This window comes from Misgurnus anguillicaudatus, chromosome 1 (assembly GCF_027580225.2).
Source record: "Misgurnus anguillicaudatus chromosome 1, ASM2758022v2, whole genome shotgun sequence".
NCBI lineage: Eukaryota > Metazoa > Chordata > Actinopteri > Cypriniformes > Cobitidae > Misgurnus > Misgurnus anguillicaudatus.
Window position 1 is genome coordinate 31,207,854 of NC_073337.2, and position 23,521 is coordinate 31,231,374.

Below are 23,521 nucleotides of genomic sequence, written 5' to 3' on the forward strand. Positions count from 1 at the left end.
CTCACTTGAAAAGTGTTGATTACTGATCTGGGTAGTAATCCATGTTTCTTTAGAGAGCTTTACTGATTTTGTGGATTGCTACTGTATGTTAGTATGTCGTTAACAGTGTTGGGGTAGTTACTCAAAAAATGTAATTAGTTATTAGTTACTAGTTACTTCTTAAAATTGTAATGAGATTACTTTACTAGTTACTGCATTTGAAAAGTAACTTCACTACTTATTACTTTACTTTCCTTTTTCTTAATTTACCACATAGATACATGGACATGGTTTAGGCGGGGTCGGCTGATGATGAGTGACTACTTTAAATGACCGGCCAGGGCTCTAGACTAACTTTTTGCACTGGTTGCACTGGTGCGCCTAACATTTTTTCTTAGGTGCACCAGCACAAAAGTTAGGTGCACCCTAATTTTTGACCCCATCGGATTTATAGTTCGCCCAAAAATTAAAATTCTGTATAATTTATTTGTAAATCAGGTTTGTAACTCTCATGTTGTTACAAACCTGTATAAATGTCTTTGTTCTGGTGAACATGAATTGGGATATTTTGGGGACTGTTTGTGGCCAAGCCATTCATGAGCCCCATTCACTTCCATAGTATTATTTTTCCTACTGTGGAGGTGAATGGGGCTCATGCTTGGTTTGGTTATTAACATTTCTCAAAATATGTTGCTTCGTGTTCATCACAACAAATATATTTATACAGGTTTGTAACAAAATTTATAATTTATTTTTGGGTGAACTGTCCCTTTAACACCGCAAGTTTAGCTCCCATGGTGGTTTCATACAGAATATAAACATGTAGGCTATTTTATAATTTTCATGTTGTCATTCCATTTTCCTTATACGAGTCATGCACAGTCCTGTTTGATAACCCGCATCCGCGTGATTAAAATAACAGTTGACCCATTATCCGACATCAGCATCAATTTATTTCATACCCGTTTTACATAAAGACTGCGACCGGCCGCACCGCAAATCGTGATGTAAGTAGAAACCTTTAAAGATCTTCATGCAGAACATTGACAGAAATAAGCACAGGACCATGCTTGTTCAAATATATTATCATTTAATGTGAAACTTTGTGAGCAGAGCCGGCCCTAGACCTTTGGGGGCCCTAAGCAAAATTTGGTCGGGGGCCCCTTTGACCGTTTTAAGTAAGGCCTAAAGAAAAGCAATGACTACCTTATGACTATACTGCACATATTATATCTACTATGTTATTTTTTTTAAATGTGTCTAATAAATTATGTTTTAATTATTCTATGTATACTGTATGTTAATGTTCTTTTTTACATTGCTGGTCCTGAGTACGTATTTCGTTCTTATGTGGCAACATGTAGCCTACAGAATGACAATAAAAGACCTTGGGGTGGTCCCGGACAGGGAATATCTTAAGACAGGACTCTGCCTTAGTGTAATTAGAAAACATAACTAATTTTAACAAAAATGCCTTACTAAAACATTATTTGTGTGGATTTTGAGGCAAAACAAAGGGCACTGGTGTATTTTAAGATATGTCAGTGCAAGCTTTTTTCAGTTTGGACAGCTCTTAGCCTACTTTTATTTTAGTCTAGGACTAGTTTAATTCCTGTCAGGGAAACTGCCCCCTTGAGTTCTTGATTTGAGTTCCATGTTTGATGTCTAACAGAAAAATATGATACCACTGACTGAACTGAATGGCAGTACAGTGCAACAAACACACACTGATGAACTTGCTGAATAAAAAGACTGATAAAGTGACTTTCACTGACCATCAAAGAAACATTTTTAATTGACACCAGAGTTTAAGAGGCACAAACAACAGCCTATATATATAATTTAAATGAAATAGAGTAAATAGAATAACATTTAAATAAAATATTATATAAAATAATGAATATAACACTTAAATGTTTACATTTTTCAAATAAACAAAATTAACAATAATATCTAAAACACCACAAACAAGGTTAATAGTACCTAACATTCGCTATAACAATATATTATCCCTTACTAAACTAGCATAACAAAAGTTAATAGGCTTGTTTGAGATGAGCTAAATCTGACAGAAACATAGGTTTGTGGATAATAATAACTAACTTGCAAATAATATTAATAATTGAAGATTAACAATTAACATTGCATTCATAACATTAATCTAACAAAGCTGGCTACTGTATGTCATATGCATTGCTATAGTTTAAATATTAAACACTGAACAGTGACACTATACACTTTTGCAAAGGCTAGCAGGTGGTTTAACAACGGTGCGCTGTCTGGACATTTACCACGCATATGCCATGCGCATGAGTTTGTTTACTCTTACACATAAAACACTTTAAATTCAGACGTTTACCAACAATATAATTACACTAATGACATAAATATGTAGAAATGACAATGGCATACGTGAAATATAAGCGTAAAAGAAGTAATTAACACTTTAAACCGTTCAAATATTAATTATTAAGCTTAATAAACCAATTCACGTTATGATGGCAAATATAAGAAAGAGAAGTCAAACAGACCACAGTTTGGTCATTACCGAAGTCAAATAAGATCCACTTACTTCGCATTTACGCACAAACACATATAACATTAAAGAAATTGTGCTTAAAGCAACAGCAAAAGTTCGCGTCTGTATCAGAGATCCGGCTCAACTCAACTTTGCGTTCTGTGGGCGGAATTTTCGCCTGCACATAGATCGCGGGCACTGATTGGCTGCTGCGCTGTTTGCTGTGTGTCAATCAATCTCGGCAAGAAAGAGATCTTATTAGCGAACTTTCATAATAACTATAATAACAAGTAACAGCCTTTTTAACATTGCCATATTAATAAATAATGAATATTTATATTTATTTTATGTTACTTTTGATGAATGATTTTTTTTCAACCACTAGCTAAGTGACTTTAGGGGGCCCTCTGCTGGCCACGAGGCCCTTTGCAATTGCAAAGTTCGTTTAGTGGGTGGGCCGGCTCTGTTTGTGAGGGTCGGCTGATTGACAGATGAGCGGTCAGCAGTGTTTGAACACTCATAAGCGCTGCACTTATATTTATTATTACCTTATAAATTGATGATATGATTGCAGTGATTCCAAAGGGATGTCCAAAAAAAACTCAAGTAGAATGTTAAATGTTTAAAGTTTAATGTCTCTTTCTCGCTGCCCTGTGTAAACCCACGCGGGTGATGGCATGAAACGCGTGAGGAGCTTGCATTTTGCATTACCTTAAATTACCTTAAATTATGGTCATACAAATAAAAGTAAAACAACATTCAAAACTGTAATGTGTAAATTTATTTATGTAAAGTTACACTCGCAATAATAACAAAACATTGTGCTTTTTTAAATAGGTAAAAAGTGTTTTGTGCTGCATCGGTTTGGGAGCGCGTCACACAATAAATAAACTCATATAGGCTACTTTTGAATTCGTTTTGTTAATTTGCTAATTATTTAAGGGAAACACATTTCATATAGGCTTATTTATTTTATTATTTTTTCACCAAAGAAAGACGTAATCATCACGTTCTATTCATTTTAATACTTTTTGCGCATAAACTAAACCCTTGGGGGAATTATTTATAAATGATTCAACAACGCAAATCAAGGAATTAACTTATTTCTCTATTTAAGACAGTCTGGCAGGGCGGTAACAGTGATACATCAAACACCGAAAAGTTTATAGGATTAGATTTGGATTTTGGAAGTAAGATTATGAAGAAAACAGCGGTCCTGACTCCTGGCTTTTTTCTATAAATTGAGCGCACGCGACATTGCTGTTCGGGTTACGTTCAAATAATTTCTTTAAAAGAATTATGCTCTGGCTCTGACTCGATTGAGGTTCATTACCTAATTCCGTCTTCGGGTTCGACCTCTCGATCCCTGACCGGTAAGTTAAGCAGGATCTTTCGCCACAAGTGTTGTATTGCCATGCTGGGCTTACAAATGCTCAGACAGGTTGCTCATCGCGTTGTCAGCAGTTGAAAGACACTTGTCGTGTGGGCATAGTGTGCATTTCACACGAATATTTTTGTTCTTTCGAGCAATACGCTGAAAGTTATGTGAATATCGCCCCAGTGGCTGAAACCCTCCGTCTTCATTTCCCGCTCCCCTTTGCACCAGCAGCTCCGTCAAATCAATCTCTATGGCAACGGCACACGTACAGGGACACGCATGCACGCACCACTTAAACAGACAGAACTTTACACCCAGGCAAACACTGCTTGGGTAACGCAGGAAAGCGCGTTCCTATAGTCTAGTAAAGTAGTGTAGTTACCAATATTATTAGTGTAATGCGTTACTTTACTTCGTTACCCAAAAAAGTAATGTAGTTACTGTAATCCGTTACTTTGTAACTCGTTACCCCCAACACTGGTCGTTAATGCTGTAGTTTATAACTAGTAATACAAGTTACTGCGTTTTATATTAGGTGTTGTACAGCAGTCACATCCAGCATCATCTGAGACTGACATCAAGAAACACAAACAGAAACTATATTCAGTCTGCTCCCAACAGATTTGGGACGCAAAATGGCCAGACAGCTACAGATCTGTGTTTACGATCAGAATAGGTGCATTACTTTTTGAAACTACATCTGCATTATTGATAAAAAAAATTGGCTATATCACTCAGTCTTCTCTACACTAGTAAGCTGGTGTGTGGTGGGCGTTCTGGCGCAATATGGCTGCCATCGCATCATCCAGGTGGATGCTGCACATTGGTGGTGGTTGAGAAGATTCCCCCATTCATATGTAAAGCGCTTTGAGGTCTGCAGAAAAGCGCTATATAAATGTAACAAATTATTATTATTATTATATAAGTGCATGTTATTTACTGGCAACAGTATGTTTAAAGTTAAAGAAACATTAAACATTAACAGGTCTTTATCTAGAATAAAACTAAAATAACAGCCTTATGCAAAGCATTCTGGGAATCCTCATCAACCCTTTTCTGTTTTTTTTCTGATTTTGGTTCCCAGAATGATTTGAATGACGTTGTTATTTTAGTTTTACTCTGAGAAATAAAAAGAGAAATTTCTCACTTTTTTACAGTGTAATTGTAATGTGGCCAAAGGAGAAACAGGCGGATGATCCACACACACACACACAAAAAAAAAAAAGTTCAGGCATGGAAAAAACAAAGCTAAACAAAAAACAATACGGGCTGATCATCAACTCTACTTGTCAAATTTCATCATAAACTTATGATCATGACAGAAGCCAGCTATAAAGCCACAGAGGTCTGGACCGCCGTATTTTTCATATTCAAAAATAAAATATGAGGCACTGATGGGTTTGGGTGTTGCAAGTTAATTTTACTGCATTATTGTGAATAACACTGCATTAACATTCATAAGAATTAAACATAATCCTAAATGGGCCACCACAATGTAAAACACACTAAAATATTGGTGATTTAATCATTTTTGCATATAAACAAATAATTAAACAAACAGCTCCCTCTTTCCATACCAAGTGTACCTTGTCCACCCACAACCCACTCTGAATATACAAATATATACAAACAACTATGAAGGTAGTTCAATAAATAATCGTGTTTACAAAATTTGTGTCACAAGCACTGCTCACGCTGACCCTCACGTATAGGTGTAAAAATTGATCTATACCCAGGCCTTAAAGGTACTGTAATGTAAACTATTAGAATTTCTGTGATGGATTATATTGTTTTGGCAGGCCAGTTTTGGTTTTAATGTAATTAGTTGAATACATTTATGCAGTATTTAGCCCTAGTAAGACCGCTGGATTGTAGAGAGACCAAAGCACAACACAATGATGACTTTGATTCCACACCTTTACTATGAGTTCCTCTTTTCTCAGATGAGAAAATGTGCAATAAACTTGACTCACTGCATATCCAACATTTTAATCACTCATTACACTGTAAAGAATTTCTTTAGAAATTACAGTATTTCTGGGTATTACTGGCAACTAGCTGCCAGTAACTTACTGTAGATTTGACATTTATGTTATTTACTGGCAACAGTTTGTTCAAAGTTAAATGAACATGAAACATTTTCAGTCTTTATCTTCTACAGTAAGTTACTGGCAACCAGCTGCATAATAACAGCTAATTTTTACAGTGTACAGACTGTCCACAGACAGCTAGAATAATTATCTATTATCGTCAAGAAGTTTAACTTGTCTTTGTTTGTTGAGGTCTTATTCCTGTATGTCTCTCTGTTCCAGGTGTGTCAGTAATTAACATTCCAGTTAAAACAACATACATTGAAGACCTTGAAGAAGTTTAAGTGAGTATTACAAAGATTTTATTATTACCAAATCAATTGAATTTTTACAAAAATATACAGCAACGTGCATTTTGACTGTGGGGGGAAATATCATGGATGGAACCGGGGCCATGTTAGCAACAATAAACTAATTACCTGAACAGTGACTTGACAGAAAACTATTTTTAGGGGCTTAAACCTCTAAATGGTTCTCTAAATGGACCATCTGCTTTCGAACAAACAATAAACAAACAAACAAACAAAACGGGGAAAAAAACATTTCATCCTATGTTTTTTCTCTGCTTATAAACTCTTAAATAATTTTTTTTTTTTGCAAAAAGCTGAAATAATTGCATTTTTGTGAAGGTTTTATGCAAATTTTGTTTCTTAATTGACGAGATAACTTGTCAATGGCAAGGAAAGAGTTAATTGACAAGATAACTCATCAATGGCAGGGAAAATTTGAATATTTTCATTTTTGGTTACCAAATAACTTTTTGTGAAACAGAAAGGTTCTTTAGATGTTGAAGGTTCTTTATAGAACCATTTAGACAAAAAAAAGTTTATTCTATGGCATTGTAACTATGGATATTAAGACACTTTACAGATCGCTTCCCTTTTAATTTACTTTTAGGCTATTTCAGATATTTTTTAAATGTTTAATTTCCATAAAATTGTATAATATAGTATCTAATATATAGTATATCCTTTAGCTGGGATCAGCTTTGTATGGCTTTCTCTCAAGGGTTTTTTCCCCAGTTTTCAACGCCTAGGGAGTCAGCAGACATTGGCTTAACTTGGAGCTCTCTTCTATGCGTTACATTATTACTATGCTCCCTACACTCAAAAAAATGATTAATTGGATTAACTCAATAAAATTGTGGGCAGGATTTCCATCCAATATGAATGTGTACCCCTAACTCATAAAAAACTGCTTTACACAACAAAAATATATTGAGTTAGTCCAACTCAATTTAAAGTAAATTGCAATACTCAATTAGTTGCCTCAACTCAATTTAGTGTAGTCTGAATAACTCAATTTAGCATAGTTTGAGTAACACAATGTAGTGTAGTCTGAATAACTCAATTCTGTTATTTTATATAAAACGTTTTTATATCATACTAATTAGCATACGCACATGTTAGCATGCTAATAATAATAACATATGATACTTTGGATGAGCATGTGAGAAGAGCAGATCTCCAAACAGGCATTAACACAGTTAGTGCTCATTGAGAGATATACGTCGCATCCACAACCTAACCACAAGTGCCACTCTTCTGCACGATGGTAACCAAACAATTTGAAAAAAATATAACACAAACGCTTCTAAATCAATAAGATAAACAGACATTAAACACTATTAAGTGTTTCTCTTTAACTAAAAATGCATAAAATAACACTAAATTAACAAAATTACTCTCCAAAAGCAGTTGCATGCAAAGCATGCTGGGAAATTCTTTTTCCAGAACCCAAACTTAAACTAATTGTGTTAACGCAATTAAAAAGAAATCAATAAATTATAGTACATATTCTTTTTGTGTTAGACTAATTAAATATATATACTTTTTGCTTTTAATGAGGTATTTTTAATTAATTGAACACTATTTTAATGTGTCATTTCTAAGAAGGGCTTGAATCATTTTTTTGAGTGTAGTATGGTTTAATCTGTTTTCCCCTGATTTTTCTGTGTTTTCTCCTGCTTTTATTAACGTAAAGCTGCTTTGAAACAATTAAACAATAGTGAAAAGCGTTATATAAATAAAATAAAATTTAATTGAATTGAAATGACGACACATTTTAATTATTAACATGGTTCTCTATGAACTTTTATCTAAAACAGAAACATGCAAAATAGCTAAAACAATGCGACAACTACTGTAATCATATAAAATGTGCCAAAAGTGCTAAATTGCACAAATTAAGCATATTTTCTCTTAAAAGAGTAAGGAATTTTTCAAATCTTTTTCCTGGTTGTTTTGTTGAAAGCATTTCTTGCTGGTCGTTTTGTATTCAACGGCTTAAGTGTAAATGATAGTTGGGTTAGACTTTGCATTTCTCTTTGCATATATTTGTTGTTTTTTACGGTTTTACACATTTTACTCTGTAAATCATCTGAACTATATCTTTGTGGCGTTAAGCCCTGGTAACAGAACCAAGAAGTGGACCCCTCACAACACATCACCAAACATACAATAATTATTTGCATTATTATTCATTTTTATTTCCATAAAGCCTATATTCAGAGAGTAAACATGCTAATATAATGTTAACATCTAATATATATATAGACTTGACCTCACAGACTTTGAATCAAGCTATTAAAAAAAAAAGATTGTAAAATAGATACTGCTAGATGCTTCACACAAACAAAACACTTATTTTAACCATTTCACATTTTATTTATTTGAAAATAAAAACTACATATAATAATTATTAGTGTTAAAAATCCATCTAATGATTGCTACATTAAAATGTGTAATATTTTTCTATTTAAACAATCAATGTTTTAAAAAGAAAGTTATAAAATGAAGAACAAATGACATCTGGGATCTTTTCTGTGAAATAATCTCATAATAATGAAACAAGGATCATCAAAGTTTGGGGAAGTTATCAAAATATCTGCTTTTGTATTCATCAGAAAAAAGAAATTCATACTAATTTAGAACAACATGAGGGTATGATGAGGTAATGATGACAGAATTTTCAATTTAAGGTAAACTATCCCTTATAAAAAAAAATGAAAAAAAAAACGACTTCAGTTCAGATCAAAAATAGAAAAAAAAACAAATAACAGGATTAGACTAATTTAAGTTTTGATTTAGCAGACATATTGAATAATTTTAAACAGAACAAGTACTAGTGTGGTAATACCTAGTCCTGGTTTAATCTCTACCAACCGTAAAGTGTAAATAAATGTTAAGCCAAGTGCATAACTTTTCTTAGACTTCTTAAAATCATGGAGGTAAAAGAAAAAAGCTTCAACAGAGTGAAATGATGGGTGATCAGGCAGACTAAAGATCCAGTTGCAGTATTTATTAAAGTAAAAATAAAACAAGCAGACAGATAAATATAATCAAAACAGGCACAAGCAAACACAGCGAGGACCAAGACATTACACATTAACGACTGACACCAGACAACTGAGACACTGGGATTATACATATGCTGTGTCCGAAAACTCAAGGCAGTGACTCGTTGCCTCGCTGCCTCATGAGGAAATGACTTCGGAGGCATGAAGGTAGCTCAGAGAAAGACTTTCGGACACACTTCTAAGGCAGCGTGTTTGAAATTTAAACAGAGAGCGCCTTTGTGATAACTAATCACATATTTGAAAACTACAATACTAATTTCTCGCTAGAAATGCAATTAAAAGGTGTAAAAAGTGAAAATATACCTTTATTTACAATAAATTGGTGGTCCAGTTGCGTCCTTGGCCGCCATTTTATTTTTTCAAACTCGACCGGACTCGACCAATCACATTCTTAATGTACGTCAACGCATAGGTATCTCAGGAGACAGGAAGTAAACCAAACATTGAATTCGGACATGCCTTGATGCCTTGCTGCCTTGGAAAGCTGCCTCAGAAGGCAGCAATTTAGAGTTTTCGGACGCAGCCATACATGGGTAACAAGATAACAAGACACACCTGGGAAACAATCAACACAAGGACAAAAGAACTACAAAGGACTACAGATATGGTAGACACGGACAGAACTTCAAAATAAGAGTCAACACAGGGTAAACACAGAACATGATCATAACACACTGCAACAGTGCCATATCCCACAAAATGCAGGGTTTTCTGGATTTAGTTTTTTAATTGAATGTGATAAAGAATTGATGTGTACTAAATCTCCCCATCTCGTACCATATACACTACACAAATGTAATAGACACACAAAGAAAAGAACATAAACCTAATAGTACATAATAACTAATCAATTTGTAAAAACAGATAAACTCGAAATAAGGAGATAGATAAAACTCTGCTTAATGCAAAACTGCTCATGATTGAGCTTCATGTTTCTTAGAGATCACGTGCATTGGCTTTGCTTAAAATTATTGAGCTAAGATCATTGCAGGACTTTTGTTGGTAACTGTTAAGACTTTATAAGGTCATTCATAAATAGATTTGTAAAGGTTTTTAATTTGTATTTAATAATATTGACTGTTAGGCCAGTTTATAATATTTATTCATTTTGATCATATATATTTTATTTTATTTATTTTATTGAGCAATTCGAGTTTGAAAAGACTTCACAGTCTGTAAACCCCCAAATCGTGCTATTAATTCTCAAACACAGAGTAAAGATTAAAGCTAAGTATTACATAATGCTATCACTTGCTCGGCCCTCCTCCTGGGGTTACTATGAAGCCCAGACAGGCATCAGGGGGATGGCCGAGCAGTCTCGTCCCCTAACTGGTTTTTGATGATGCTCTGTGGGTATCGATTTGTAGTGTTAAGCCCACTGGTTGGGGGCGTGAATCTGGTTCTTGTAAGGTATTCAGTGCACCGGCTAGTGACTTATCCTAAACCAAACTGTGAAGAGTCTTTTACATGGGGGGACGTTGTATCTTCAAGACATAACTAACTCCTTTCTCTCAAACAGGTATTGTTTAAACAAGTCAAAACTTTTATCTTGTTATAAGCACAATAAGCACATTTGGACAAAAGTGTCTGCTAAATCTAAATGCAACTACAAGAATCACACCTAAACTAAAACCTGCTGATATATATATAAAGGGAAATAAAAATACAGAATGCAAACGCAACTCTGACAATGTTTACTGCTAAATGGATTGCTGTGAATAGGGCGTTGGAAGGTGTTTCACATTCTGTTACCAATGTTTACGGTTGCTTGTGTTGCTTAACTTCAATTTAAATGAACAAGATCGTGTCTTTTTGCCAGTGCAAGTAACTGTCGGTGCGCACGCAGCATAAGCCACATTTTGTCCAATTATTGAAATGCCTTAAATTAATTTGAATAATTAAAATATATAATAATTATGTTAAAAATAATTTCAATTAATAAGTAAAACATGCATTTCAAATAAATTTTATATAAATTAATAACAGTCCTCAAAGGCATAGTTCACCCAAAAATGAAACCTCTGTCATCATTTAGGCTACTCACTCTCATATTGTTACAAACCTGTATATTTTTTTTGATCTGGTGAACAAAAAGAAATATTTTTCAGAAATGTTTGTAACCAAACCGTTCATGGACCCCATTTACTTCCATAGTAGGATTAAAGAATACTATGGAAAAAAGGGGTCCACAAACGGTTTGATAACAGAAGTTTCATTTTTGGGTTAAATATCACTTTAATATTGTGATATGGTAACTGTTATATTTAAAAGAAAGTGTGTGGACAGAGTTTCTGGTTCACTTCACTTTCATTTTTTGATGAGAAAACATTTCCATCTGGCTGAACTCTCCATGTCAATGTTGTGTCATTCCCTATCACACGATCCTTCAGTTTCTGCTTTATCTGAAGAACAGAAACAATATAGAGTACTGATCAAACACACATACACACATTCTGGTTTCCATGATTTGTGGAGACATTCCATAGACATAATTGTTTTTAGTTTTTATTCTGTACAAACTGTATAATTTATTCCCTTCCCCAAACCATCACAGAAAACTTTCTGATACTTCAGATTTTACTTTATAAGCCTAAACTAAAGTAACTGACACTTAACACTAATAAGATAAAACATATTGAAAATAACTGAATTAGATTTGTTAAAAAAAATTATTTAAAAAAAATAAAAATATGATAGAATGGGAAACAAACACACAAAAAACCACCAGTCAAGTATCTATTGATTTATATAACTAGATTTGTTAATAATTTAAGTCAGCTGGTATGGGGGGGGGGGTCGATATATTGTCACAGTTAATATATGCCTATGGCAGGGGTGTCCACTCCTGCTCCTGGAGGGCCGGTGTCTCTGCAGAGTTTTATTCCAACCCTAATCAAACACACCTGATCCAGCTAATCAATGTCTTTCTAGGCAGACTAGATTGTCAGCATGTGCCTATAAAATATTTCATGTCATTATTTCTAGTCAGCCGCAGCCGTGTTTTGTTCCTTAAGAAAATAAACTTAAGATGTAAAAATCCAACCACTCTTCTTTTTAATCCCCATAATCCCCTGCAAACAAGAGTCGGTCCATTGCTGGATGCACATAATAGTTCATACAGAGAGATGGGTCTAAGAAAGATGGGTCTACACCAACTGTTCATAATCCAACTGTACTTTCTATTTTGGGAATAATAATAATTCGTTACATTTATATAGCGCTTTTCTCAGCACTCAAAGTGCTTTACATAGAATGGGGGAATCTCCTCAACCACCACCAATGTGCAGCATCCACCTGGATGATGCGACGGCAGCCATATTGCGCCAGAACGCCCACCACACACCAGCTTACTAGTGGAGAGGAGACAGAGTGATATAGCCAATTAGTATGAGGGATGATTAGCAGGCCAAATGGGCAAGTTTGGCCAGGATACCGGGGCACACCCCTACTCTTTTTCGAAGGACATCCTGGGATTTTTTTTAATGACCACAGAGAGTCAGGACCTCAGTTTAACGTCTCATCCGAAGGACGGTGCTTTTTTGACAGTATAGTGTCCCTGTCACTATACTGGGGTCTTAGGACCCACACAGACCACAGGGTGAGCACCCCCTGCTGGTCTCACTAACACCTCTACCAGCAGCAACCTGATTTTCCCAGGTGGTCTCCCATCCAAGTACTGACCAGGCTCAGCCCTGCTTAGCTTCAGTGGGCAAGCTGTCTTGGGCTACAGGGTGATATGGCTGCTGGGAATGTTTGTTAGCTCATGTGCATTTAAAGATACACACACAAAAACTGCGTGGTTTTAATTTCATTCAAAAACAAATTTTTGAGCATTTTTGACATGCTAAAATAAATGATCTGTGGGATTTTTAACAACTTCACATACACATTTTGGGTTGACCTGAGACATATAATACTTCTTGGAAAAGGGGTATAATAGGGTCAGGGTATATTCTGGCAAACGGTTTCCCTATCGCGTTTCGCAATCGGCAAAGCACACTGTAGCCACGCCGCTTACCAACACACGACGCATAACACGCAAAGCACACCGTTCACTCCTGTTTCGGTTATAAGCTGGAAAAGGTGCGGCTGCTTTTTTGAGCTGAAAGACTCGCCCAACCCAGTAGTACAAAATGCTAATGCCCAAGTTCATACAGGAAGAAAATGGGATGCCCAGCAAGCAGTGAATCAGGCCATAACTCGTCTGAAACACCAAAAAGTAGTTGGATTGATACAGCATGGCAGAGCAGGCTTCGAATGGACAACATCAACCAGTATGTGGTCCAAAGCCACAAAGATAGAGAGGAAAAGTCTGATTGTTCAGGAGATCATAAAGAAGGAAGGGGAAAGTTATAGGGTCAAAGCTGTGAGCCAATCCCAGCAAGGGAAATTGAAGACCTAGGAGGCCGTAATTGACAGGACCATCACCTGGGCCGACCTGTGGAAGCTGCCCCAAGCAAGGTTAAGTTTCTTGATCAGGGCCACCTATGATACCCTCCCAAGCCCCCAGAACCTGCACCGTTGGTATGGCACAGAAGAGTCTTGCCAGCTCTGTGGCCACCAGAGTCTCAGCCTTCAAAACACCCTCTCTGGCTTTAAGATGACTCAGAGCCAGCATGGGTGGCGCCATGACCACGTCCTGCGGAAGCTAGCAGACTCGAAGTGAACCGAGCCAGCATGTCAACATCATACGAGTCTATTAAATTTGTCAGGCAAGGGGGAGAGGCACTAAGCAGCTTGTACTGGAGAGGTCCCTTTTGTCACCAGGAGGTGAATGGGACCTGAGAGCTGATCTTGGTCGCCACCTGAAGTTCCTACAGCAGATTGTCATAACATTTCTTCGACCCGACATTGTAATCTGGTCCACCTTATGAAGACTGTCATCAAGGCCAAGCTAACTGTTCAATGGGAAGATGGGATAGAAACAGCATTTGAGAGGGAAAGGGGGACATATGCAGAGCTTGCATCCGCATGCACACAAGCTGGGTGGAGAGCATATACCTTTCCATTGGAGGTTGGTAGGAGGGGCTTCACCAGAACTTCCACGCAGCATTTCCTTAAGACTCTCGGTGTCAGAGGCACAAAGCTGCAGAAAGCCTTGAAAGACCTGGCAGAGGAGGCAGAGCAGGGGAGCTTTTGGCTGAGGTTACGCAGAAAAGACAAGGGGTGCGGGAGATCCTAGGGCAGCATGTCACCACCTAGAAATGTTCCGGGATTAAATAAGCAAAACATCAAGGAAGGGTGGCTCCCGGCTGAGGACCCTGCAGCCGCCCAACCGGCACTGGCGGAAGTGCATCTGGCAGAAATGCCTTGCAGGTAACTTGTGTGTGCATCTAATATTAGGTTAAGCGAAAGACCAGATGCATTAGAAAAAAATAAAGATGTTAAAGCATTTGGGATCAGAGAGGCAAACAACATTTGCGCTGTACTTAACCTATAAATATTTGACAAACTTGTATATTAATATCTGTTTGCATGAACTTTAACTTTGAAATGTTTAACTGTTGCTCTTACTTCTGGAGCATTGTACTTTAAATTCCTTTCTGTGGTATTGCGCTGGGAAACAGGAATGAACACTGTGCCCTGTGAGCTCCCACCGTGCTTCGTCAAACGGCGTGTTTGCCCCGTCAATTGCGAAACGCGACAGGGAAACCGCCCGCCAGAACACAGCCCGACCTAATAGGTCCTCTTACCAACTGTAAGATGCTCTTCATCACTGCAGGGTCATTTAGATTCTGACTCGATTTCAACTCCACTCTCATGATCTGCTGCTTTGTATCTGTTAGAATATTACATAAATCAGTTGTATTTATAACTAGGGATGCACCGAATCCAGATTTTTTAGGTTCGGCCGAATCCCGAATCCACCGTTTAAGATTCGGCCGAAACCGAATACCGAATCCTCCTCGCATCCTTATTCCAACACAGTAAAACACATTAATGAAGTAAACAACGTCCACAGAAGTGTGTTTTTCATTTTATTTAATTTTAACTGTACATTATGCCAGGATGAAGTTGGAAAAAATATTTTGACAATTACCATAAGCCTATGCATAATGAAAGCGATGCGTTGCGACACGCTCGTTTTTCCAATAAGCAAGCAGCTCCGCGCTGAAAACTATATTTAACTTTGAGTGAGAAGCTCCGCTCGTCAATGTCAGTTTTCACACGGCCATCCAATTACAGTGGAGGAGGGGCGGGACATTACCACAGCAACCAACCGGCTCACAGCTGAAGCATCACTGCTACCAAGCGCTCGGCTGAAAAACAGCTGGCATTTGGCGTCCTCAAGGCGTTTTCAGCCGTGTTTAAAAGTTTTGGTGTGTCCAGCCCCCAAACTTCACCGAAAGAAAAAGCTCATCTCCACGTCAGCACCCGATGTGTGTAATCAACGGCCGCGTGACGTCGACCAGCGTAGCGCTAGCCTAGGGTTCGGTTCGGTGGGAAAAAAATCTAGGATTCGGCCGAACCCGAACCCCGTCAAAAAGCCCAGTATTTGGCCGAATCCGAATCCGAATCCTGGATTCGGTGCATCCCTATTTATAACTAATGAACAGTGAAAGAGAGCAACAAAAAACAACTTACATCTGTAAATAATTACATTTTAATGTTTAGGGGAGAACCGGGCGAAAGTAGCCTGGTAAAACAATCCTCTGCTAATTTGCAACGCTTCATAGACAAAGTCTGGCTAGACATAATTGATAGCGTTTACCTTCTTGTGTGTGTGTGTGTGGGGGGGCTTGTCTGAAGTTTAAAATCATTGGTGTAATCGTAAGCCAATGCGCCGGCTCAGCCACATCGAACTTTCACTGTAAACACACGTATGATGCGAAAACAAATCCAGCGAGCGAGTATCGCAGTGAACATGGATGTGAACGACTTTTGCAGATTATCTGAAGTAAATCGAGCTAGAGCTAGTTGAACACTAACTATCCTTATGGTGACTTTCCACTTATGTCTAAGTGGAGGAACCACTCACTCCTCCCAAACTCAAAAACTCTTCCAGCAGACAGCCTTAACCATAATGTAAATTAAATCTTTCTACCTTCTTTTCTGGTTAATCAGGAATGTCACCAAAGAATTTTTGCCCACGTGTCCTCCATCATTATCTGTGAACAATGAAATTCCCCTCCATGATTTCTCGATCATTGTGCATGCCAAGCTGTGCAGCGCACAGATAGAGTTTTGCTGCCTCCTTTACCTGATCCTCAATCAGAGCAACCAAGGGGGACAAACAACTATCGGCCTTTGGCCTCCTCAGTTTATCACTGACGATCGGTAATATTTGATAAATTAATCTTTTCCCAAAACCTGTCGGGAGTAGGGCAACAACATCATCTCCATTCAAAATGTTTAACAAACACTCTTCTGGTTCGGGCTTCATTTGGCAAATGCCGTGAATATTCTCCACAACAGAGCAAATAGCATCCTGTGCCTCCATGTCTGCTGTAAACTACAATCTTAGATTCGGTGCTTAGCGTATATGTGACGGTTCTCAGCCCGCCCTCTGTTCGTTTTGAGGCCAGAGGAAAACGGTTATAATTGGAGATATATCAGACTTAGTACAGAAGCAAAATGAAATTTAGCGGAAGTACAAAGTCTGATGAAGTAAAACTATGACTGCATCTTTAGCACGCAACCCTTGACAGACCTGACAAATATCAAGTTTTTTGCGTGTCTAGGTCCGGAAAGCTGCTTTCAATCATGATTAAATGGTGGCATGAGTAAATTCCTAAAGGGATAATTTTTTCTAATAACACATTGTGCTTCTGGTTTCATGTGTTACAGTACTGATCAATCTACATGTTATTTACTGCTCTAACACATCCTGAAGTTTGACTTCTAAGAGTTTTTCAAAATAAGAGTAAATCAGGTTTAAAAGTCAGGAGTTCCTGTCGGCTAACACTTATTACTTTTGTCCCGATGCTAATACTGTTTCATTACTGTATTTTGAAAATGTATATTATTCTAATTTTATTTAATTTATTTTTATAGTTTTCAAACTGTTATTTTTTAATGAAGTCGTTTTACATTTGTTTAACATTCGACCTGGTATTGATAGACAACACTTGTGAGGTACTGACCACAGCAAAAAAAAAAATATATATATATATATATATATATCTGTCTCAAACATTGTTTTAATTTTTTTTCTGAAAAATGGTACTTTCGCCCTGCTCTCTAATGTCAGTTGTTATTTTCTATTTTAAAAATAAAGTTGTTTATACTCAAGATGTTTTTCTACAGTTGTGACTTATTTAGGTGGAATTCCAAAAAGTTTTGATGAATTTATTACTCATGAAACTTACGACGTAAGCAGATAAATGGAAGGGTCTCTGAGCAGAGTCGATCATCAAATCCATCAAGAGCTGCAGCACCACAAAGTGGGTACGGGCCAGTCACGTTAGGTTGTCCAGCGCTCCAGGTTATGGGAAACATGTTCATATCTGTTCCATCTGACCACCACCACCATTCCTTACCGAGACTAACCCATGCCTTTTCATATCCTACCATCATATTCACCAGCAGGTCATTTTCAGTTCGATTATAAATGGTGGCCAGGGTTGAGTGATACTGTGCGCAGTAATCCCAAGCATCACCCTGTGACTTGTTTTGAGGGATAAAAACAAACTTCTCTGCTATGCTCTCTGTAATAAGATGAGAATAAGGTCATTTGTTATATTCCTTTTTTACGGTAGATGTCATCTTGTTTAAACACACGCGATTCAACTCATCAGCTTTTAATAAAATGCTCCTGAAGACCTGAAGTCTGTGTGTCAAATAATGGAAACCTTTCCCATGTTTACTGTTAAGGAGGCCTCCAAACAGCCATATTAACATGAAAACATTTATTCAACATTAACTGGGGGTACAAATAAGACAATATATGCATTATATAGACATGTTTCTTACCATTGATGCAAAAAAATGGAAACATTTGATCGCATGCTACATCATCCCATCCACTGGCACTGATGACACCACAATCCGATTTTGTATCTGAGTTGTCTGGCTGTCCAGGCTTCCAGAATGAGAATGACATTTTCCATGAGGATATCCATTTTTCACCATTATAAGTCCACCACCAACTGTTATTTAATCTGTACAGTCCAGTCCAGACCAATGGAGGCAGCACACTGCTAACCGCTTCTCGAACACTTGTCTGGTCTTCACTGCTTGCAACCGAGGCCAAGTCAATGTGATACTTTTTGCAGTAAGCTTGTGCATCAGCCCAGGTCTTATTCTCCTGGATGAAAACAAATTTATCTGAGTTGCTCTGTGTGAACATCCAGAATCCTGTTGAGAGGAGAGTAAGAGACAGAAACATTTGAAAACTAACTTTGTCAGACCTCGTATATAATGTGCAACTTACTGTAAATGAATCTTTCTGCACAACTAAATGAGCACTGGCCTGTGTTTGTATGAATCCACCATACATAGTATTTAAAGTGACAGTGTATGGCAAGCCATTTTAACTTTTATTCGTTGAGTTCTTGATATCAACAGTTGAATTTTCACTAGATAAAAATGTAATTCTTGACATCAGAAATTACATTTCTACTAGTAACAATGTTAATTCTTGATATCAGCATTTTAATTATTGATATCAACAATTCAATTCTTGATATCTGTAATTGTATTTTCACAAGTGAAATATCACCATAGGCTGCCATTCAAATTCAATTATTGATATTAAGAATTACATTTCCACTAGGAACAATGTTAACTCTTGATATCAACAATTCAATTATTGATACCAAGATTTAAATTATTGATATCATCAATCAAGTTCTTGATATCAACAATTCAATAGTTATTAGTTAAAATGTTAATTCTTGATATGAATAATTCGATTGTCACTAGTAACAATGTTAATTTCTGTTATCTGAAATTGTATTTCTGATATCAATATCATTTCAGATATCTAAAATGGCTTTCTTACTAGTAACAATCCCATTCATGATATCAGAAATTAAAATTGTCACTAGTGACAATCGAATTATTGATACCAAGACTTAACATTTTAACTAGTAACAATTGAATTCTTGATATCAAGAACTTGATTGTTGATATCAATAATTTAATTGTTGATATCAAGAATTGAATTGTTGATATCAAGAATTAAATTGCTTATATCAAGAATTAACATTGTTACTAGTGGGAATGTAATTGTTGATATCAAGAATTACAATTTTAACTAGTGAAAATTGAATTGTTGATATCAAGAACACAATGAATAAAAGTTAAAATGGCTTGCCATAGACAGTGCACTGACCTGAGAAAAGTAGAAAATGAATCAACTTCTCCATTGGTGATGGATTAACAGAATGCAGCAAATCCTAAACAATAAACGAAAAGAGTTTATTAAATCAAACACAATTTAATAATCTTAATAAACTTTCATTGCGAATTCTAACAACTGTTCTGACCTATACTGTATTTAATAAGTCAACTTTACTTAGTATCACTTCTTACTAGTTTTTATTAAGTTACATTTAGTTGTACAATGCATACAACTTTTTTAAACAAGTGATGTTAACCTAAAACAATCAAGCTGAATGGTAAAAAATTGATTTGTTGTCTTAGTCCTTAAACTCTGAAAAAACACCATAACCATCTTCACTTCAATTTGACTTTGTTTTATATATGTACACACGTCCTTAATGAGAATTAACAGAGGTAAACTTTACTTGAGATTATATTAAAAAGAAGTTTTGTCTGCAGTCAATATTATGGTGATCAGTGTTTCTGTTAGTTGTGCGCTTGACTTTAATTAAAATAATCCTCTTTGAACATTTACACTATAGTGTTTTGTTCAAAACATTTGTACATTAACAAGTTACTGTCATTGATGAGTTTAAATTATGTCTGAGTTATTGAGGAGTTTAACACTTTATCAACATTTTAATTCATAAAAATACTTAACAGTGCAATAAACTTGAAAGTTTAGCTAACATAACTCAAATCAACAAATCCTTTCTAACACAAATTTCTAAATCAAGGCTTTATCTAGTAGTACTCTACAGGTTATTTAGTTATTTGAACTTTTATGTAAGTGTGCTACAATAAATAATCAGTTGTTAGCACAGCAAACTATTCCTAAGTTTTTTCAAGGCATTTGGTTTGCATATTGTTTTTTTTTTTTAATAAGGGTAGCCTATATAGATTTGTTCAAGTACTAAAGATACAAAGAAACAATACTCACAAAACGTCTTTGAATTGTAATGAAAACATTCATGTTTACCTGGAGAAACAGTGAAGACTGAAGCCGAAGTGCTCTGTACTTTTTCAGTCTCTACATTTTGGGTTTTATTTCCTTCAGCTTCGCACACAAATGATATGCAATATGTAAAACCTTAATCTCATTTCCATTAAGATGTATAGATTTTCCATTCAGATTTTTAGATTTCCATATGATTCAAGAAAGCATTGTACATTTCCATGAACTATGAGATCATTTATGTTGAGATGAAGTGAAAGATGCTTTATTTATCCTCATAAACATATTCAGTAATGTCTTTTAGAAAATGAATATCCAGCAGGCACCTTGATATCACATTGACATTAAATGTTAGTCAACAAGATGTGCATGGCTATGTTGTCAAAAATGGATCAAATTTTAAAAATTCAAACTGATGTCTACAACTTGATGTCCAGACCATTTCACATCCACACACTCATGTCCTGTCTAATGCCCATTGAATAGTGGCAGACTCCCCTTCAGAAGCATTGATGAACCACAACATTTATTAGTCCCTTTACGTCAATGCTTCACACTCTATGTTAGTAGTAGGCAGTATTTGCACCTAAAGCTGGTCTGCCAAACAGCATAAACATAAAAATGTTAAATCCCCTTCATTGAATATGATTTTGTGCAATGACTATTTCTGGTACTTTTTTGTATGCACGACTGTGTACAAAAAATCACTCTGAGGCTGACATCAAGAAACACATACAAAAACTATCTGGGTCTGCTCCCAACAGCTGCACTGAAAATGTTTTGCTGTTGTTATGAAACTGTTTGCCAGAAACTTGATTTATATCTATCTAATTTAATTGGCAACACTCTGTTCAAAGAAATATGAACATTAAACCTTAACAAGTCTTTATCTTTACAGAATAAAAACAGCCTCATGCAAAGCATTCTTGGAAACAAAATCCTCATCAACCTCTTTTTTTTTTTTTTTTTGGCTGTTATTTTAGTTTTATTCTGTAAAGATAAAGACCAGGTTTAATGTTCATGTAACTTTAAAAAAAACTGTTGCCATAAATAACATTAATTTAAATCTACAGTAAGTTCCTAGCAAACAGTTATTAAAAATGAGTAATTACAGATATGTAAAATGTTATTTAAAAAACAAAAAAATAAATAAGGTCATATTTTTTGTATAATTTGATTGTAATTTGTGAACAATAAAGACAAAAGCGGATGATCCAAATGCAGCTTTAAGTTTATTCAAACTAAATCTAGACATGGAAAAACAAAACTTTACCAAAAACAAGACGGCCATAAAGGACAACACCAGACGAAGATAATAATATTGCATACATTTTAAAAATCCGCGAATCAACTAAAGCCTTAAATGGCCTAGCACCTTTTAGAGAATTTCTATTAGAAACAATCCATCACGTACACTGTGGTCACAAAATTCTGGTCTTTTAATTATCTCTAGAATATCAAAAGTGTCTAAATGTGGTCGATCCTTTTCCTATTTAGCCCCTAAGCTCTGGAATGATTTACCCAACAATGTTCGAGAATCAGTCAATCAATATACATCTTACCTAAAGACATTTCTCTTTAACAAAACTCACATAGCTCGTCTTGGTAATATACTTATGCCGCAATAGTTAGCTGTATGGAACCGATCAGATTAATCAACCACTATACTGTATGGCACTTGCAATCATTACATGCGAACGGCCCCTACGCTAGTTTCCAATTTGTTTTTCTTTTCCTGTCTCGTCCTTGAACCCGAGGACTCTCAGACTTACAGACCCAGTTCCGGCTGCCATAAAGCTCATCACACCACCGATCTACTGGCCTTTCCTTCAACGTGTCCCAGCGGTTCTTACCAGTGACCACTTCCTGTTTAATTTACTCTATTTTTCATATATATTCAGCCATGTCTGTCTCTCTCTCTAGGTTTTTTCTCCATAGGACTTTTTTCCTGATTAAATGAGTTTTTAACTTTGACAAATTGACAAAGAACCCAGAGCCTATGAACAGGTTACTCAGAGTTACAGGATTAGTTTTGAGTTGACAAAACCAAACCAGTGTGATCAGACTTAGTCGGTACCATGAATCTGATCATCAACCTTTCTTGTCAACTTACACACATAAAAAGGAGGCGTGTTTAAACAAATAGTAAAATAAACAGCTCCCTTTTTCCATACCATGTGTATTTTGTCCACTCACGACCCACTCAGAATATACAAATATATACAAACACCTACATGTATATACACGAAAAGTGACCTATACTCAGGCGTTATTTTCAGTCACTTTAAATAGTGTAAATACCTCCAACCTATGTCACTTTACTCTATTTGAAATTGTTACTTATTAATCACTCAATGTTGCTGCCTTATTACTGTTACTACTGTAAATACTTCTCATTTATGTCACTTTACTCCATAATTTGCTAAATAATCTCCTACTGCTGCTACCATTATTCAAAAAAATGTCATGTGGCACTATAGCCGGCGCTATATTTTATGTGTAGATCATTCTGGTAAGTGATTGTGTTTGCGTACTGTATGGACTCTGAGACACACCATACTGGAGGAATTGCGCATGCACATTAGTCTTGTCTGCTTCACATTCACCCTGCCGACCACATCTTCTAAAACCACATCTTCCAGTAAATTAGATGAGAGGTTTTTAAAGAAATTGATGCAGCCCCAGAAAATCATGGAAAAGTCCATTCTCTGCACATATTCTCACAACATCTAGCTTCTCAGAAATTCAGGGATTTGTTCAAAATAGTTATGGTATGATGCAATGTGTTAACATACACTTGTTATCTATGTAGCCCCAAAAATGGGGTGTTCCCTAAAAACCCCAAAACTACCCTCTAAACCAGTGGTTCCCAAACTTTTTCAGCGTGCAGCCCCCCTTGTGTATGGTGCATTCCTTCGCGGCCCCCCCAAAGAAAATTTGTGACAAAAAACTGTTCTAAACTCAACATTTTACTTAT

General features: G+C 36.2%; 2 protein-coding genes across 2 annotated transcripts in view; both read right to left on the minus strand.

Annotated features, from left to right (window-relative positions):
• LOC129431987 (C-type mannose receptor 2-like) overlaps positions 1 to 23,521 on the minus strand; it is an 89,990-nt gene that overhangs the window by 64,016 nt on the left and 2,453 nt on the right. The gene's annotated exons all lie outside the window — the stretch shown is intronic.
• On the minus strand, positions 14,052 to 23,249 carry LOC141365630 (C-type mannose receptor 2-like). Its single transcript, XM_073870165.1, has 7 exons — positions 23,151 to 23,249; positions 19,600 to 19,663; positions 18,237 to 18,620; positions 17,633 to 17,971; positions 15,017 to 15,102; positions 14,325 to 14,463; positions 14,052 to 14,137 (listed from the first exon to the last, which is right to left on the minus strand). Exons 1-7 carry the CDS (start codon positions 23,247 to 23,249, stop codon positions 14,052 to 14,054), a joined length of 1,197 nt encoding a protein of 398 aa, XP_073726266.1.

Excerpts from the sequence above, each read along its gene's own strand:
- LOC141365630 (XM_073870165.1), bottom strand. The coding sequence starts at position 23,249 with ATGGACTTTTCCATGATTTTCTGGGGCTGCATCAATTTCTTTAAAAAC. Across the intron at positions 19,664-23,150 it reads TAGAAGATGTGGTCGGCAGG|GATTTGCTGCATTCTGTTAA; the intron begins GTGAATGTGAAG and ends TTTATTGTTTAG. Across the intron at positions 15,103-17,632 it reads TCCATTTATCTGCTTACGTC|ATACAAAGCAGCAGATCATG; the intron begins GTAAGTTTCATG and ends ATATTCTAACAG.